General features: G+C 44.5%; 1 protein-coding gene across 5 annotated transcripts in view; it reads right to left on the bottom strand.

Annotated features, from left to right (window-relative positions):
• The window catches only part of BBS9 (Bardet-Biedl syndrome 9), a 347,201-nt gene that overhangs the window by 98,415 nt on the left and 231,620 nt on the right, over positions 1–17,166 (bottom strand). For all 5 annotated transcript variants that reach the window (XM_032234710.1, XM_032234712.1, XM_032234713.1 and 2 more), the window contains one exon: positions 7,214–7,436. In XM_032234710.1, the coding sequence (XP_032090601.1) occupies positions 7,214–7,436 (223 nt within the window). The remainder of the gene's footprint in view (positions 1–7,213; positions 7,437–17,166) is intronic.

Raw genomic sequence — 17,166 nt, 5'->3', positions numbered from 1 at the left:
TACAGGGCAACTCTGACCCGCTTGGAGACCTCTGGCAGGATGAAATCAATCATGGAAAGCCGAGCCCAGCTTCCCCTTGACTATACTGCTATGACACCAAACCGGAAGTCTCTTTTAATTTAGACAAATTTGAATATTCTGTTTCAATACTATCATTCATTCATACATACATACATACATACATACATTTATTTAATTAGTAATTAAATAAATTTATATGCCGCCCAATCCCATAGGACTCCGGGCGGCTTACAAAAACAAGATAAAAGATAAAAGATAAGAGTTAAAAATAGACAAAGAGAAACAAATTTAAAAACAACACACCATACATTCCATCTAGGTGGGGCTGGACCTCGTTGTCAGTATCCCTCCATTATATAATTAGGAAAGAAAGACCAAGAGATTCCATGTGTTGGAAATCAAAAGTACTTTTACTAATTACAAATGGTTAGCGAGCAGTTGCGAAGCGAAGTCTGTTTAATTAGGCGCGAAAGCAATTGATATATAGAATAGTCCATTCCCCACCCCTTGGGATCATAGCCTCAGGCCAATCATAAGTCCTTCAAGTGTCAGGTGTGAGATAACTTCAAAAGACATCACGAAGATGGAATGTCCAGGCCGTTGGTCCAGGCGGGAAGCACTCACGCATGCGTAATCCAACCATCTGGTAAATACTAGAACATTCCTCCAGCACATCGAATAACCCCTCCCAAATACCAACCCTCCCTCCCCGTTTCATGACAGCTGAAGCAACAGCAAGGCAGAAGCTGACATCCGGCCGTCCCCCGGAAAAAGGCTGTCAGGCCTACAAAAAAAAAAAAAAAAAACAGACAAACAACAAAACAGAAAAGAAGGGAGAGCAAATTAAGGCTTGTCAGGGTAAGCCGCATAAAATTTCTGAAGCAGTCGGGGAGCACGAACATGGGATTTATCAACCCATTCCGTGTGGGAGGGAGGAAAATGCTTCCAAGCCACCAGGTATTGGATGCGATTACGGTGCTTGCGGGAATCAAGAATTTCACGAACTTCGAAGTGACGTTCCCCATCAACTAGCAACGGAGCAGGCGGAGGGTCATCAGGGGGATGCAAGTGGGAAACCCGAACAGGCTTGATGAGGTTAATGTGGAACACCGGGTGGATCCGGTTGAGGTGTTTGGGTAATTGTAAACGAACAGAGACAGGATTGATGACCTTTACAATGGGGAAGGGCCCTACATATTTGGGCCCCAACTTCTTAGATTTCTGCGTTGTGTGCAGGAACTTTGTTGACAAATAAACCAAATCGCCAGGCCGGTATTCATAAGGCTGAGAGCGTTTCTTATCCGCTTGTTTCTTATGGGCCTTATGTGCAGCGTCCAAAGTGGAGAGGGTCAACGGCCAAACACGACTGAGACGCTCACTCCAGTCCGCAACTGAAGGAACCTGCGGTTGGTCCCGAGGCAATTCAGGAATAGGAACAAAATCCTGACCGTAAACGACCCGGAAAGGGGTGAAACCCGTGCTGGAATGAACAGAATTGTTGTAGGCCACCTCAGCATGTGGTAACAAGTCCACCCAATCATCCTGTTGATAATTGATGAAACAACGTAAATATTGCTCAAGAATGGAATTAGTTCGTTCACATCCGCCATTAGTCTGAGGATGGTAGGCGGAGCTAAGGCCCTGGGCGGAGCCAATGCGTTTGAGAAATTCCTTCCAGAAATTAGATGTGAATTGGACACCACGATCGGAGATAATGCGATCGGGCACTCCATGCAAACGGTAAATGTGGGAAATGAAAAGTTTAGCCAACGCCTTAGCGGAAGGAATTTTGTGGCAAGGCACGAAATGAACTTGCTTTGAAAACAAGTCGGTGACCACCCATATGACCGTATGCCCCTGGCTCTCGGGGAGCTCAACAATAAAGTCCATAGAAATCTCCTTCCAAGGGGCAACCAGGCGAGCGACAGACTGGAGCAGCCCTTGTGGTTTCCCCAGCGGTCTTTTAGCGGTTGCACAAACTGGGCAACTGGCCACATAAAGTTCAATGTCCTTTTTTAAAGAGGGCCACCAGAATTGCCTCTTCACTAGATGCAAAGTTTTCACGAATCCAAAATGACCCGCTAATCTGGAATCATGTGCGCGACGAAGGACCACGAGGCGTAGGGAGGCGGGGATGTACAATTTGGCGCCGATCCACGGCAGATCATCTCTCATAGTGCACTCGTCTCGATGGTGCAGGAACCAGTCGTCGTGAGGAAGCGCTAGCTTGAGGTCAGAAAGAAGATCTTGAGGCACATCCTTTTTGGCGCGGGTCTGCTGGCGCGTGACTACTGGAGCTGCGAGGAGCGGTTGGACGATGCTCAGTTTAGAGCAATTATATTGAGGCAGTCTGGACAAGGCGTCTGCCATGAAATTTTTTCCCCCCGGGATATACTTAAGTGTGAAATTGAAACGGTTGAAATATTGGGCCCAACGCATTTGTTTAGGGGAGAGACGGTGTGGCGTTCTCAAAGCCTCCAAATTCTTGTGGTCAGTCCACACCTCAAACGGGTGCTTAGTGCCCTCCAGGAAATGGTGCCACGTGGTCAGGACCCAACGGACTGCGAAAGCCTCTTTCTCCCAAACTGCCCAACGTCTCTCCGTGTCCGTGAGCTTTCGGGAGGTGTACGCGCAAGGTTGTAGGTTACCTTGGTCGTTGGCTTGCAACAAGATGGCCCCAACGGTGACGTCACTGGCGTTAGCCTGGACGACGAAAGGCCTGTCCAGGTCAGGATGCTTTAGCACTGGCTCAGCGGCAAACAGACGTTTAAGTTTTTCGAAAGCTGCCTGGTCCAGTCCAGTCCAGAGGCTTATTAGGTTTAGGTTTCGGCTCCCCCTTTGACTTGAGCAAATTAGTTATAGGAAGTGCAATTTTAGCAAAAGAAGGAATGAACTGACGGTAGAAATTAGCAAAGCCCAAAAATCTTTGTAACTGTTTACGAGTTTTGGGCGCGTCCCATTCAGTGACCGCCCTCACCTTCTCAGGGTCCATCTCAATGCCGGCAGGGGAGATGCGATATCCAAGGTAGTCAATTTTAGTTTGGTGAAATTCACACTTAGACAATTTGGCATGAAGATCAGCAGCTCGGAGTTTTTTCAAAACAGTGCGCACAAGAGCGACGTGTTGGTCATAAGTGCGAGTATAGATAAGGATATCATCCAAATATACAATAACTCCTTTGTAGATATGGTCATGCAAGATCTCATTGATTAATTGCATGAAGACTGCAGGAGCCCCCTGCAGGGCAAAAGGCATGACCCGGAACTGGAAGCAACCAAGAGGGCAGTTGAAAGCAGTCTTCCATTCGTCTCCCTCCTTTATGCGGACCCTATAATAAGCTTCCCTGAGGTCCAATTTAGTAAAAATGCGGCCCTTCCCCAGCTGGGCCAACATGTCCTTCATCAACGGGAGTGGGTAGAGATTCTGAGTTGATATCGCGTTCAAGTTTTTAAAATTACAACATAATCTAAGAGAGCCATCTTTCTTTTCACGGAAAAGTACAGGGGCAGCCACTTTGGGGCGAGCCGGTTCAATGAATCCACGTTTCAAATTTTTATCAATGAAAGTCCGCATTTCCTCCATCTCCCTGGGTGACATGGAATAAATTTGGGGTTTTGGTAGTTTAACCCCGGGTAAGATGTCTATGGAGCAGTCAGTAGGCCTGTGGGGTGGCAGTTTGTCGGAAGACTTTTCGCTGAAAACCTCTTTAAGGTCCCAATACTCTTTAGGAATTTTCTCTTCTCCTTCAATCCTCTCCTGCCCTCTAGCGGCCACTTCAGGAGTGTCAGTCATAGATTGCCCAGGAGTGCCCTCCCCCTCTGGAGGCTCCTTTGTGCGAATGCGCAAGCGGCCTGTCCGCCAATTTATGTGAGGGTTCCACTTCCGGAGCCAAGGGAGGCCTAAAATTAGTGGCCTGTCCATGCCAGGCGCAACTACAAAAGAAATTAGTTCAGCGTGGGTACCCATCTTCATCTCCAAGGGCTCCGTAAAAAAATGGGCGGGTCCCCCCCCCCTGCAATGGATCCATCTATCTGGCAAAACACAATCGGGGTTTTCAATGTACGCAATTTGAGACCCAATTTTTCCACCATGGCTGGGTTGATCATGGATCGGGAGCAACCCGAATCGAGCAAGGCGTGAAAGGTTGCTGGTTGCCCCTCAGGGGGAACTTTTAACTCTATGGGGATTAGCAGGGGCCCTTTGTTTGAACTCACCCAGTGAGGCGATGTGTCGTCATCGGAGTCCTCAGAAGAGGAGGAGTTGGCGTCCGCGTCTCCCTCCAACACCTGGCCGAAACGGGGGGGCCTGGAGTCCACAGCGAAGGCAGCTTCCTTCTTCTTCTTGTCGGAGGCTCTGACAGACTTCTCCTCTCGCTTGGGCGGGGTTGGGCGGTGATGGGTAATTTAGCACGACAGTCGGGGGCGGTGTGCCCCAATTTCCCGCAACGGAAGCATGTTATGGGTCTGGAGAGCACTGAAGGAGCCCCCCTCCCCTCGCCTCTTCGTCTGAACTGCGATTTGCCGCCTGGAGGGGGGGGTGCTCTTAGAAGCTTTCTCCTTCTTCTTCTTTCTTTCCTCTTTGGCACAACGGAGCCTGTTTAAGTCGAGTTCAGCATCAGCTGCGTGTTCAAACCAAGTGGTCAAACGTCTGGGCAGATTGCGATTGACACACTGCTGATAAATGTCTTCATCTAAGCCCAAAGCAAATTTGTCCAAAAGGGCGTCCTCGCCCCACCCTCTCATGTATTGGGACAGGCACTGAAAGTCCTGGATGTATTGGGCGACAGGCCTATCGTCCTGCTCGAGGGTTATAAATTTCAATTTGCTTCGCTTCTCAGTCAAGGGGTCATCAAAGCGTCGTCGGAAAGCCTCCATAAATCGATTGAAATCCCCCAGGAGGGGGGAGGCAGACATATGTAAAGCCGTGGACCAGGTAGCCGCTTCGCCGTCTAAGGATAGGAGAACCATTCTCACCCTCATACCATCTGTCTCAAAATCACGGCCATAAATCTACATGTAATTAAAAACCTGCATAATAAAAGAGGCCAGGCTGGCAGAATCTCCATTGTATCGCACAGGCAGGGGAGGGATTTTGGCCATCCTGTGCCTTCGGGGAGGTGGGGCCCCCGGTCCAGCAAAACCTCTAGCCGCAGGGGGTGAAGCAGGTCGAGGGGGGGGTGAAGCCGCGCGTGGGTACTGTCGCTCCCAGCCCCTCCAGTCTTTCTCATCTTCCCCACTTCTTTCCCCAAAATACCTTTGTCCCCAGTAATCAGGTAATTCACTCCTCTGGGGTTTTCTTACGGCTCCCGTCTCCAGTGTTCGTTGTCGGGGTTGCCTTTGGGTGACCCCTGCATTCCAGCTTGCCTCTTCCTCTCTTTGTCCTACCGAAGTGGACCATCATGGGGGGGCGGTGGATCAGGCTGGCTGGATATTTGTAGTTGAAACAAATCTTCATGAAGCGAGAGGTCGGGAGGTCCGGCCTCGTGAAGCGAAAGTTCGGGAGGGCCGGCCCCACTGGTATCCACATCACAAGTGGCCCCCTCTTCTTCCCTGACCGGTGAAGACATTCCTCCCTTCACGGTAGACGTAGGTCTCCTGGAAAGGGTTTTAAAGAGACTTCGCTTCTTGTCAGCATCCCTCCATTATATAATTAGGAAAGAAAGACCAAGAGATTCCATGTGTTGGAAATCAAAAGTACTTTTACTAATTACAAATGGTTAGCGAGCAGTTGCGAAGCGAAGTCTGTTTAATTAGGCGCGAAAGCAATTGATATATAGAATAGTCCATTCCCCACCCCTTGGGATCATAGCCTCAGGCCAATCATAAGTCCTTCAAGTGTCAGGTGTGAGATAACTTCAAAAGACATCACGAAGATGGAATGTCGAGGCCGTTGGTCCAGGCGGGAAGCACTCATGCATGCGTAATCCAACCATCTGGTAAATACTAGAACATTCCTCCAGCACATCGAATAACCCCTCCCAAATACCAACCCTCCCTCCCCGTTTCATGACAGCTGAAGCAACAGCAAGGCAGAAGCTGACACTCGTTCATGAAGTCAATAGCCCCAGGCCTGCTGGAATAGCCAGGTTTTAGTGGCTATTCGGAAGGCCGAGAGAGTGGGAAGGGTCCGGATCTCTACAGGTAGATCGTTCCACAGGGCCGGAGCAGCTACAGAGAAGGCCCTCCCACGAGGGGCCGCCAGCTGGCATTATCTGGTCGATGGCACCCGGAGAAGGCCCAACCAGTGAGATCTTATCGGCCATTGGGAGGTATGTGGCAGGAGGCGGTCTCTCAGATATCCTGGTCCTAAGCCATGTAATATATATATTGAACAGTACTAAACGTAATACTGATTCAATATTTTAATTGGTTTGGCACAGTTGTTTTCACAGGGGTATTTTTAATGTATTTGATAAAGAAAAATGAGATAAATTAAGACAAAACCTGTAACATACAATTAATATTTGCGACAGAATAGTTCAGAACCATAATATCAAAAAATTGTTATGGGATCAAAAAAACAGAACTTGACAATTTATTTTCAGAAGCATTGATCTGGACATCTTGCTTTTGTGAAACTCTACCAAAGGTATACATAAAGATCTGAAATACTTCTTTCCCTTTGACTTATTAAATATATCCACTCATTAAATATAAAAATTAACGTTGCAGCAAAGGAAAGAAGAATCTCATGGATATCCCCATATTTGCACCATTCAGGCAAAAGAATTTAAATGAATTTCACAAGTAGTTAAATTAGAATTATATATTTGTGTGATTTTCAGATGAACTTACTGGTTACCTTAAAGGCAGCTTGAAATGATCATCTGGGATACATTAATCTCTGTATTTATCTATTTTTATTTCGTAAATACGGCAGTTATTTATCACATTTAGACAAATGGAGGTTCAAAATGATTTTATTCTCAAATCCACTTTTTATTGGTTAGAAAGAAAACATAATGGATCTTGTTAAATGTTACAGAAATACATGCCATTCTAAAAATATTTGCCATCAAAATTCCACTAGCATATTTATTCATATTTATTTGGAATTTTTAAAGGAGAAACAAGTCTTTTCTTTTCTTTTCTTTTACTATAACCATTTTAGCAGGAAATTTAAACAATCTCACTAAAGCTACATTCCTTTTTTCTAAACTGGTTGCACATAAATGTATATCAAACAACTTACCTGACAAAAGCACAGGTTGGTGACAGTCTAGGTCTGTGTTTAGAGACATACGACCACCTTTTGCCAGTCTATCGAAGAGTAAAGTTATGTGCTTCTTCAATCTATTAGTATCCTTGGGGATGCATAATTGATTAAAAAGTATAAGAGCATGGTCTTTAGAACTTTTGGACAGACATGTTTTTAACAAATGAGAGATAGAAGCATCCACACTTTCTTCCCAACCCTGCAAAAGAATCAGAAAAATATTTACAAATTAGATATGATTTATACAATGAATTTGGTTTGTTGCGTTGGATAAAAGAACAAAATTAAAATTGGAAAAAATAAAAAATAAATAAATACATACACAGAACCCTTAAATATTCAAATTCAATTAACTTTAACACATTTAAAATTCCTTCTGTGTCTAATTAAGGGTAAAGGTTCCCCTCACACATATTGTGCTAGTCGTTCCCGATTCTAGGGGCGGTGCTCATCTCTATTTCAGAGCCAAAGAGCTAGAGCTGTCCAAAGATGTCTCCATGGTCATGTGGCTGGCATGACTAAATGGCGAAGGCGCACAGAACGCTGTAACCTTCTGACCGAAGGTAGTCCCTATTTTTTTACTTGCATTTTTAAATGCTGTGTCTAATTACACTTTGTCAAATAAAGTATTCAATTCAAATCAATTTGGTTTAATAATACTGGTTTTACAGTTTTTCATGGTAAATTGGTTTTTTCATTCTTTTTGTGGGAATTATTTGACATAAATAAGAGTACATTTGATTCACATATTAATATATAACTCTATTATATTAACAAGTGGTAAAATATATTTTACCTATCTAATTTTTTCTCCTGTCTTCAAAATGAAATTCTGTAACTGTCAAACTATTTTAGAGCACAAGTTCTTTACTTCCTCGAATATGAGGCATAACTCTTCCTACAATATATGGATCCAAGAATCCTAAAAGCAATATAATCTAAAAATTATTATTATTATTATTTATTTGTCTTGTATGCCGCCCACTCCCAGAGGACTCCGGGCGGCTTACAAAAGACAAGGGAAAGGGGGGAACAAGACAAAGACAACATATTAAAAACAAAACCAACATTCACAATTTCTATGGAGGTAGATGCTTCTCAGCTCCCCCCAGCCTGCTGGAACAGCCAGGACTTGGTGGCTTTGCGGAAGGCCGGGAGGGTAGTAATGATCCGGATCTCAGCAGGGAGCTCGTTCCTGAGGGCCGGAGCTGCAACAGAGAAGGCTCTCCCCCGGGGAGTCACCAGCCAACATTGGCTGGCAGATGGAATCCGGAGGAGACCCAACCTGTGCGATCTAATTGGTTTGAGAGAGGTAATCGGCAGGAGGCGGTCTCTCAGGTACCCAGGTCCGATGCCATGTAGGGCTTTATAGGTAGCGACCAGCACCTTGAAGCGGATTCGGAGACTAATAGGTAGCCAGTGCAGCTCGCGGAGGATAGGTGTAACGTGGGTGTACCTTGGTGAACCCACAATCGCTCGCGCGGCTGCATTCTAGACTAATTGGAGTCTTCGAACACTCTTCAAGGGCAGCCCCATGTAGAGTGCATTACAATAATCCAGTCTTGAGGTCACAAGGGCGTGAGTGACTGTCTGAAGGGCCTCCCGATCCAGGTAGGGTCGCAATTGGTGCACCAGGCAAACCTGGGCAAAGGTCCCCCTGGTCACAGCTAACAGATGGTGTTCTAGGGTCAGCTGTGGGTCCAGGAGGACTCCCAAATTGCGAACCCTCTCTGAGGGGCGTATAATTTCGCCCCCCAGGCTGAGAGATGGAACAGTTGGACAATCTTTGGGAGGGAACATCAGAAGCCACTCGGTCTTGTCTGGATTGAGTGCCAACTTGTTTGTTCCCATCCAGACTCTAACAGCCTCCAGGCACTGGCACATCACTTCTACTGCTTCGCTGAGTTGGCACGGGGCAGACAGATACAGCTGCGTATCGTCTGCATATTGGTGATACTTAATCCCGTGCCTGCGTATGATCTCACCCAGCAGCTTCATGTAGATGTTAAATAGGAGGGGGGACAGGACCGAACCCTGCGGCACCCCATACTTGAGGGGCCTTGGGGTCGATCTCTGCCCTCCGACCAACACCGACTGCGACCTGTCCGAGAGGTAGGAGGAGAACCACCGCAAAAAGGTGCCTCCCACCCCCACCTCTCGCAACCGTCGCAGAAGGATATCATGGTCGATGGTATTGAAGGCCGCTGAGAGATCAAGAAGCACAAGGATAGAGGGGTGACCCCTATCCCTGGCCCGCCAGAGATCATCGATCAGCACGACCAAAGCAGTTTCCGTGCTGTAACCAGGCCTGAAACCCGACTGAAAAGAGTCTAGATAATTGGCTTCATCCAAGGACCGTCAGAGTTGCGAGGCCACCACTTTCTCAACAACCTTCCCTACAAAGGGAAGGTTGGAGACTGGACGATAATTGCTCAAAATGGCTGGATCCAAACACGATTTCTTCAGGAGGGGTCTCACCACCCCATCCTTTAGGAGGGGTGGGAAGATTCCCTCCCGGAGAAAGGTGTTCACAATCGTCTGGATCCAGCCGCGTGTCACCTCCCTGCTGGTCGAGACCAGCCAGGAGGGACACGGGTCCAGTATACAAGTGGAGGCACTCACCACTCCCATGGCCTTGTCCACTTCATCAGGAGAAGCCCGTTGAAACTCAATCCATAAAGCATGCTCAAGACCCTCCCCCGGTACCTCGGCTTGTATCGTGCAATTGGAGTCCAGCTCTGTCCGAATCCGAGCGATTTATCCATCAAATACTGAACAAATTCCTCAGCTCTACCCTGTAGAGGGTCATCCGCATCCCTCCCTTTCAAGAGGGAGCGGGTTATTCTAAACAAGGCGGCTGGGCGCGATTCGGCGGATGCAATAAGGGCGGCAAAATGCGAGCATTTCGCCGCCCGTATTGCCACGAGATAGGCTCTAATAAAGGCTCTCATCAGTGCTCGGTCTGACTCAGATTTACTGGCCCTCCAGCGGCGCTCTAGGCGTCTCTTTTGGCGTTTCATCTCCCGGAGTTCCTCGGTGAACCAAGGAGCCCTCCTGGATCCGCCGCCTCAGAAAGGTCACAAAGGCGCAATCCGGTTTAGAGCCCCCGCCGCCGCTGTATTCCAAGCAGCGACTAAGGACTCCACCAAATTGTGGACGATAGTGTCAGGTATTTCTCCAAGCGCTGTCTGAAACCCCATTGGGTCCATCAGGCGCCTGGGGTGGAACCACCTAATCGGTTCCTCCTCCCTACACTGGGGGAGGATATATGAATTCAGATTCATGTTTCTTTACATTACATTGTTTGAAGTTTGTCTTTATCTCTGTGATACAATTTACCATGTCAAGTATTGGCAAAAACTAATTTTCATAAATAGTTTAGTAGATTTATTTTCTTTGTGCAAAAAAAATCCAACCTAATATGGTCTTTCATTTCAATCCTTGTTAATTCCTTGTCCCCCAAAACTCCTTATAGAGCTTCAATCTTTAAAACAGAAATGTATTCTGTAGACTATTCTCTAAACCATATATTTTAAAAATTATTTTATGTAATTGTACAAAAACCTATCTTTGCTAATCCAGAAAAGTTGAACATTTTACTTTCAAAAACATTGGAAGGATATTAGAGAATAGTCCTTTTCAGAATATTTATGTTCATGATGCTACAATCATTTGTGTGTTGTACTTTTTATGTTGGCAGGCTAACCAATCTAACATTTCCACTCCTCCTTAACAAGTGGTGGGCCCGCAAAGGACGTTATGTATCTTTTTATTAGGAAAATGAGTCAATTGATAGATATAAATAACTAAATTCTATTCCATTGCAATTGTTGTTAAGAAGCATTTGATTTAGAGGCCTTTTTATGAGTGTCTTATATTGTTTTCCTTCCTATGTTATTTGACTATGATATTGTACTGTAGTTGAATTTCCTTTTGGGAGGGAAATTTTAAAAGAAAATCTCTCAAATATTAAGAGAAAAATAGTTAACATAGTTAACATCTCACACAAAGTTCATATTTTGGATTTTAACCCAAACTATTTATAGGTTCAAATTATTACTAAGATTTGTACTAAAACTGTATTTTGACAGCCAAACTCAAATCATAGTCAACAATGGCTAATATAGAGAGATTATTACAAAAATTAATCACTTAAATAAGCAGATATCATTGTTATAAGATAGCTTTACAGGCTAAAAAGTAATGTAAATGAGGAAAATTGAAACAGTTTTTTAAAACTGCTAATTTTGTCTTGAAAATGTGTTGTCTAGTTTAGAAGCTTTACGCCTAATCAGTTTGTCTATATAGCTTATAAAAGTATTTGTCACAAATATTTTAAAAGAAAAGTAATCACACCCATACATATACACAGACAGACAGAACAGATACCCCCCGAACACACACACCCCAACCCCCTCCAACCCACACACACACACACACACACGATGGTGGCGCACGTAGACACTGCGGCTTTGAGCTCCTGGTGTCACAGTGCAGTATGTAGGCAAAAAGTAGTCTATATCCGTGGAAGTTACTAAAGATTGAATCTTCTAGTCGACTAGATATTATCAGTGACATCCAGCAGTCTTATAATATACAGAGGAACATAGTAGGACTGCCAGGCTCTCCATGAATTGTTATTGGGCCTAGGATGCAGTAAAGAGAGCAGAAGCAGAAACAGGGATGCAGAGCTGGTTTGCTAGTTCGATTACAGAAGCAGCCCCACAGACCAGCATTACCAAGCATTTTTCTAACCAATTCTAGATCCTTTGTCCACAAAACTGATGAACTAGAGTTATGGATGGCAGCGAATAAGCTCATTCACAACTGCTATGTGATAATCATCACAGAGACCTGGCTTCATCCACTTGTACCAGATACATCAGTGAAGCTAATTAACTGCATCATACACCACTTTGACGGAAACAGCAACTCCGGTAAAAGCAAAGGTGGAGGACTTTGTATTTACACACATAATGACTGGTGTACTAACAATAGAGTTTACTTATACACACTGTTCTCCAGATGTGGAATTTGCAATTTGTCAGCCATTTTATTTACCTAGAGAGATTTCTGTTATAGTTATCACCACTCTCTATATGCCACCTGATGCAAATGTTAGCACAGCACTCTCTAAGTTATACGACACCAGTGGTGGGATATGACTGGTACACTTCGGTATGGGTGTACCAGTGCCTGCTGGGAGCACCAGGTACCGTTCCAGTACAGTGCTCCGGAGGGCCCATCCGTCTGCTTGCCTTACTTATCTGTATTTGAGCCAATCGGGGCTTATGCGTTTGGAGTGTATGGCATCTGCGCAATGCTCCACCGAGCAGCTGAAGCATAGCGCAGTAAGTACGCATGCACATGCTGTGCATGTGCATGTGGTGGACGCCCGGTCCCATTGGACCATACCAGTTGCAATGGGATCCAGAAACCACCACTGTAAGACGCCATCAAGAGGCAGCAGTAAACTTACCCTGAGGGTACTTTTTTCATGGCTAGGGATTTTAATCAAGCCTGTATAAAGTCTGTTCTCCCTAAGTTTGTGCAGTATGTGCAGTGTACCACCAGAGGTAAGAACACATATGTACTCAAATTTAAAATAGGCATATAGAGCAATCCCCCTCTCCCATCTGGATACGTCTGACCACATCTCTCTGCTATATGCCCCCTTAGGAAAAGGATACGGCCAGTTGAGGGATCACTCTGCCAGCTGCAGAACTGCTTTGAGGCTACCGACTAGAGTATATTTGAACATTTGGAGCTGCAAGAATTCACTTATGCTTTACCCTCATACATTAAATAGTGAACAAGTGCATCAGAGTTGACAGTAATCGTAAACCCTGGATGTCAGCAGAGGTACAAACACTTTTGAGAGCCCGAAACTCCACCTTCAAGGCAGGAAATGAAGACAAATATAATGAGGCCAAGGCAGACTTGAGAAGAGGTATTAAGGCGGTTAAACAGAAATACAAACAAAAGGTAGAGAAGCATCTGGAAGATAATAACTCAAGACAGATGTGGCAGGAGCTAGAACAGTGGTGGGTTTCAAAAAAATTTGGAACCTACTCTGTGGGTGTGGCCTCCTTTGAAGGAGTGGCTTGCCAGCCATGTGACCGGGTGGGTGTGGCTTGCCGGTCATGTGACCGGGTGGGAGTGGCCAAGACGATGTCACTGAATTCTTTGCCCCAATGGATGATCTATAAAAAGAAGATATAAAAAAGGAAATTTATTATTTTGTGCACTTACTGCTTAAATAAGATTAAAATAAGTACACAAAACAATAAAAGAGCTACTTAGAGAAGGTAAGTAGCTTACTACTTACTACTTGTATTTCAAAGGGAATAAATACATATTTAATTTTACACATGTTAACAGCTGTTGTAATTGTGTTTGCACAACAGTGGAAAAAACAAAGATATGAAAATGAATAAATATTAGAATGTGCAGGAATGAATAAATTGACAAAATCAAGAAGGCTTCGAATACTTTTTCATGTGGGATTTGTTTTACCAATTGCTAACTAACAGAAGCAGCAATTAGAAATCTAAAAGTATGAAAGAAAACACCAATTATGTAAGGAAAGGTCACTAAAATGCATAAGGAAGTATTATTAGTACTTGATCATTATTAATGTGTATATAACTGTGGGACATTACACACCCACACACAAACTATGACAGTGCCAGGAAAACACCAAAAAATAACAATTCCCTCCCCCCCCCCAAAAGACTGCAGATGAAACCAGTTTTTTCCCTAACCCTAAGAACAGGAAAGACAAAGCCACTGGAATAAAAACCAAGGCATTGTGGGAAATTATAAAGGACAGTGCCAGGAAGCTCAAAGAACCAGCAACCACTTCACAATTACCTAAACAATCAGGTATCACACAGAAAGAGACAAAATCTGGCAAAGCTGCCTTGCACCAATCTGGCCTGCCCATAGAAAAGCAGCCACCTTGAGACACATAAACCATGCACCAATCTGTACACTTAAAAGCAAAATATTGCATCACAAATAAAACATTTGCAAAAAGGAATAACATCTCTTGTAATAAACATTCTATAAACAATAAATAAATAAAAATTCTCTAAAAATAATTAAAAACTACCAAGTTCAGAGAACACCAAAAAACCCCACAGTCCTCTCCCTCCTTATCTTTTTCCTTTTTGTCCTATCTTTCTCCTCCTTCCCCCCCAACCCCACTCTGTTGTAGAAAAAACAGGACATGCAAGCCAGCTCTTCGGGGGAGGAATAGTTTATTTGCGCAGGTTCGTAGCAAAGAATAATTGGCCTGAACATTGAATGAAATTCAGGAACTTCCTTATATAGTTTATCACTTTCAGCTAAAGCCATCTGTTAGTTTTGGAAACACCCCTCAAGATTTGCCCTTGAGTTACAGGAAGTTACAGGAAGTATACATGGGTCAGCTAATGGAGCAATATATGTCTACCACACAGATTTACAGTCAAGCCAGCAGATTGATTAAAATAGATACTTTGCTTCAGCAGATTTCATGTGCAGACTTCCTTCTAACCCGTGTCAACTGCACCATGTTTTAAAAGCAGACTTTGCAATTTCTATATATGAACAGTTAAAAGCTTAATATCATGAAACCCTAGTTTGGTTCAGGCTTGAGGCCTACCTTGGTTCAGCCTGCCATCTCAACTCCCTTCTAGCACTGATGATGTTGCCTAGAGTCGGAGTCGGCAGGCAGTAATAGAGAGCCAAGCAGGAAAAAAGGTAAGTGGGTTTAGATAGGGTTCTTAGAGGCGGATGGGGCGATTGGTGAGCCAGCCAATCAGTGAGCGGTGGGTGGGGCTAGGATAGTGCGGACGGGAAGGGGGAAGTGAGCAATGGAGCAGCTTCCAGACGGGCGGGGCCGAATGAGTGAGCGAGCAACAGGGCCGGGGCAGGCATATCGGAACTTACTTTCGGGTCCAGTGACCAACCAGTTCGCGAGAACTGGTGCGGACAGGCAGCAACCCACCACTGGGCTACAACACCTAACCAACTATGCTGCTGGAGGAGCTAAATAGTTTCTTCATCCACTTTTAGGTCAAAAGACCAATCTATGAGGCTCTAGCTCAAGGGCCTTGTAACCTCCAGCCACTCACCCTGGATGAATATCAAGTAAGAGCTGTGCTGAAGGCTGTAAATCCCAACATTACGATTTTGCGATAAAGAAGAAGAAGAAGAAGAAGAGGAGGAGGAGGAGGAGGAGGAGGAGGAAGAGGGTAGCCTCAGTATCTGACATCTCCTTTGAAATAGACTTCTGCTTCTCAAGGCTTGTCACTCTGTTCTTTGTCACAGTAGAAGCAAACTCATTTGGGGGCCAGTGAGAGGATGATGGGGAAAGTGGTAAAAAAACTGCGCTGACCAATTAACAGGGGTCCTCACAAGGTTTTTTAACATCTCCCTGCAACAGGTTAGAGTCCCATCATGCTTGAAAACAGCCACAATCATCCCAGTTCCAAAGAAAGCAGTCATAAAGAGAATGACTATAAACCCAATGCCCTGACATCTATAGTGATGAAGTGCTTTGATAGACTGGTCCTTTAACACCTCAGGTCCTGTCTTCCAAATTTCAATCAACACCAGTTTGCTTATTGAAGCAATAGGTCGACAGGGGATACCATCACCACTGGTCTACATATTGCACTGAGCAACCTTGAGAAATCTGGAAATTATGTCAGAATGCTTTTTATAGACTATAGTTCAGCCTTTAGCACCATCTTATCAGACATTCTCATTGAAAAGCTGACTGACCTAAATTTCCTCCCCTCACTTGTGAATACATCAAAGACTTCCTGATGGATCATCCACAAACAGTAAGGGTTGGGTCCTTTACATCTTCCACAATGAAACTCAGAACAGGCTCCCCTCAGGGCTGTGTGCCCAGCTCCTACCTGTACTCACTGTATACACATGACTGCATATCCTCTGATCCATCCAACATCATAATAAAGTTTGTAGACAACACAATGGTGCTGAGTCTCATAACTGGAGGAGATGAATCAGCATACAGGGAAGAATTCCAGAAGGTATCCACATGGTGCTCAAAAAACAACTTACATCTAGAGAGAAGAGCCAACGTCGCAAAGTTGTGCAGTCTCGATGCTCTGAGACCGCAGCCAATACTTTTGCAGCTGGGTGGGCCAAACAGACCTAAACCATCCCGAAGAGACAGTGAACAGGAAGAATATGTCTTGCTGATCTCTGGGATATCGCAAAATCCCTGGAAGAAGCAAGAGAAGTTCTTCAAGCCAGCGACAAAAAATCCAGCCAAGGCTGACGAAGTCGGGGCGGCTCCAAAACGGAAGAATACGGAAAGTGAAAGTGTTTCTAGCTAGTGATGAACTTTTACTGTTTTAAAAAAGAGACTACCTATAAAAACTTAAAAATTAATTTAAATTGAAGAATAGAAGAGTCAAGCAGCAGAATTAAATTTGGAATGGTTTGGGGTAGTGGTTATCTTGCTTTTTAAATGCTATCTTTGTGGATGGAATTTATGCAAGCCTTTTGAAACAGATGGATTAAGTTTTCTTCTTCTACCTTTTCTTTATGATTCTCTGTACTCTATAGACTAAAGTTTTCCTCTTTTGTTGCTGTGGGTATTTTTCTAATTCATTTAAAGATTGGACTCCTTTTTCTAACTTGAAATACAAAAAAGATACAAAAGGAAACTTTTTAACAGCGTTACCGCTGCTTGGAGGCTGGGAGGTTTCTGTTCCTTCACGGATTATTTTGACTTGGCGCCACAAGGTTTCACTGCTTGACTACAGAGAATGATAAGAAGGGAAGCACACAGATGTCCCTTTGAAGTGGAAACAACATTTTTTGTGAAGCTATGCTTTAATCTTATTAACATTCCAAGCTAGAGCAGCTGTGTTTGTTAGAATGGCACAACTTCAAAAGAAAATAGA

The sequence above is a fragment of the Thamnophis elegans genome, chromosome Z, assembly GCF_009769535.1.
Source record: "Thamnophis elegans isolate rThaEle1 chromosome Z, rThaEle1.pri, whole genome shotgun sequence".
Classification (NCBI taxonomy): domain Eukaryota; kingdom Metazoa; phylum Chordata; class Lepidosauria; order Squamata; family Colubridae; genus Thamnophis; species Thamnophis elegans.
The sequence above is the reverse complement of the archived record's forward strand: the minus strand, read 5'-3'. Positions and strand labels throughout refer to the sequence as shown.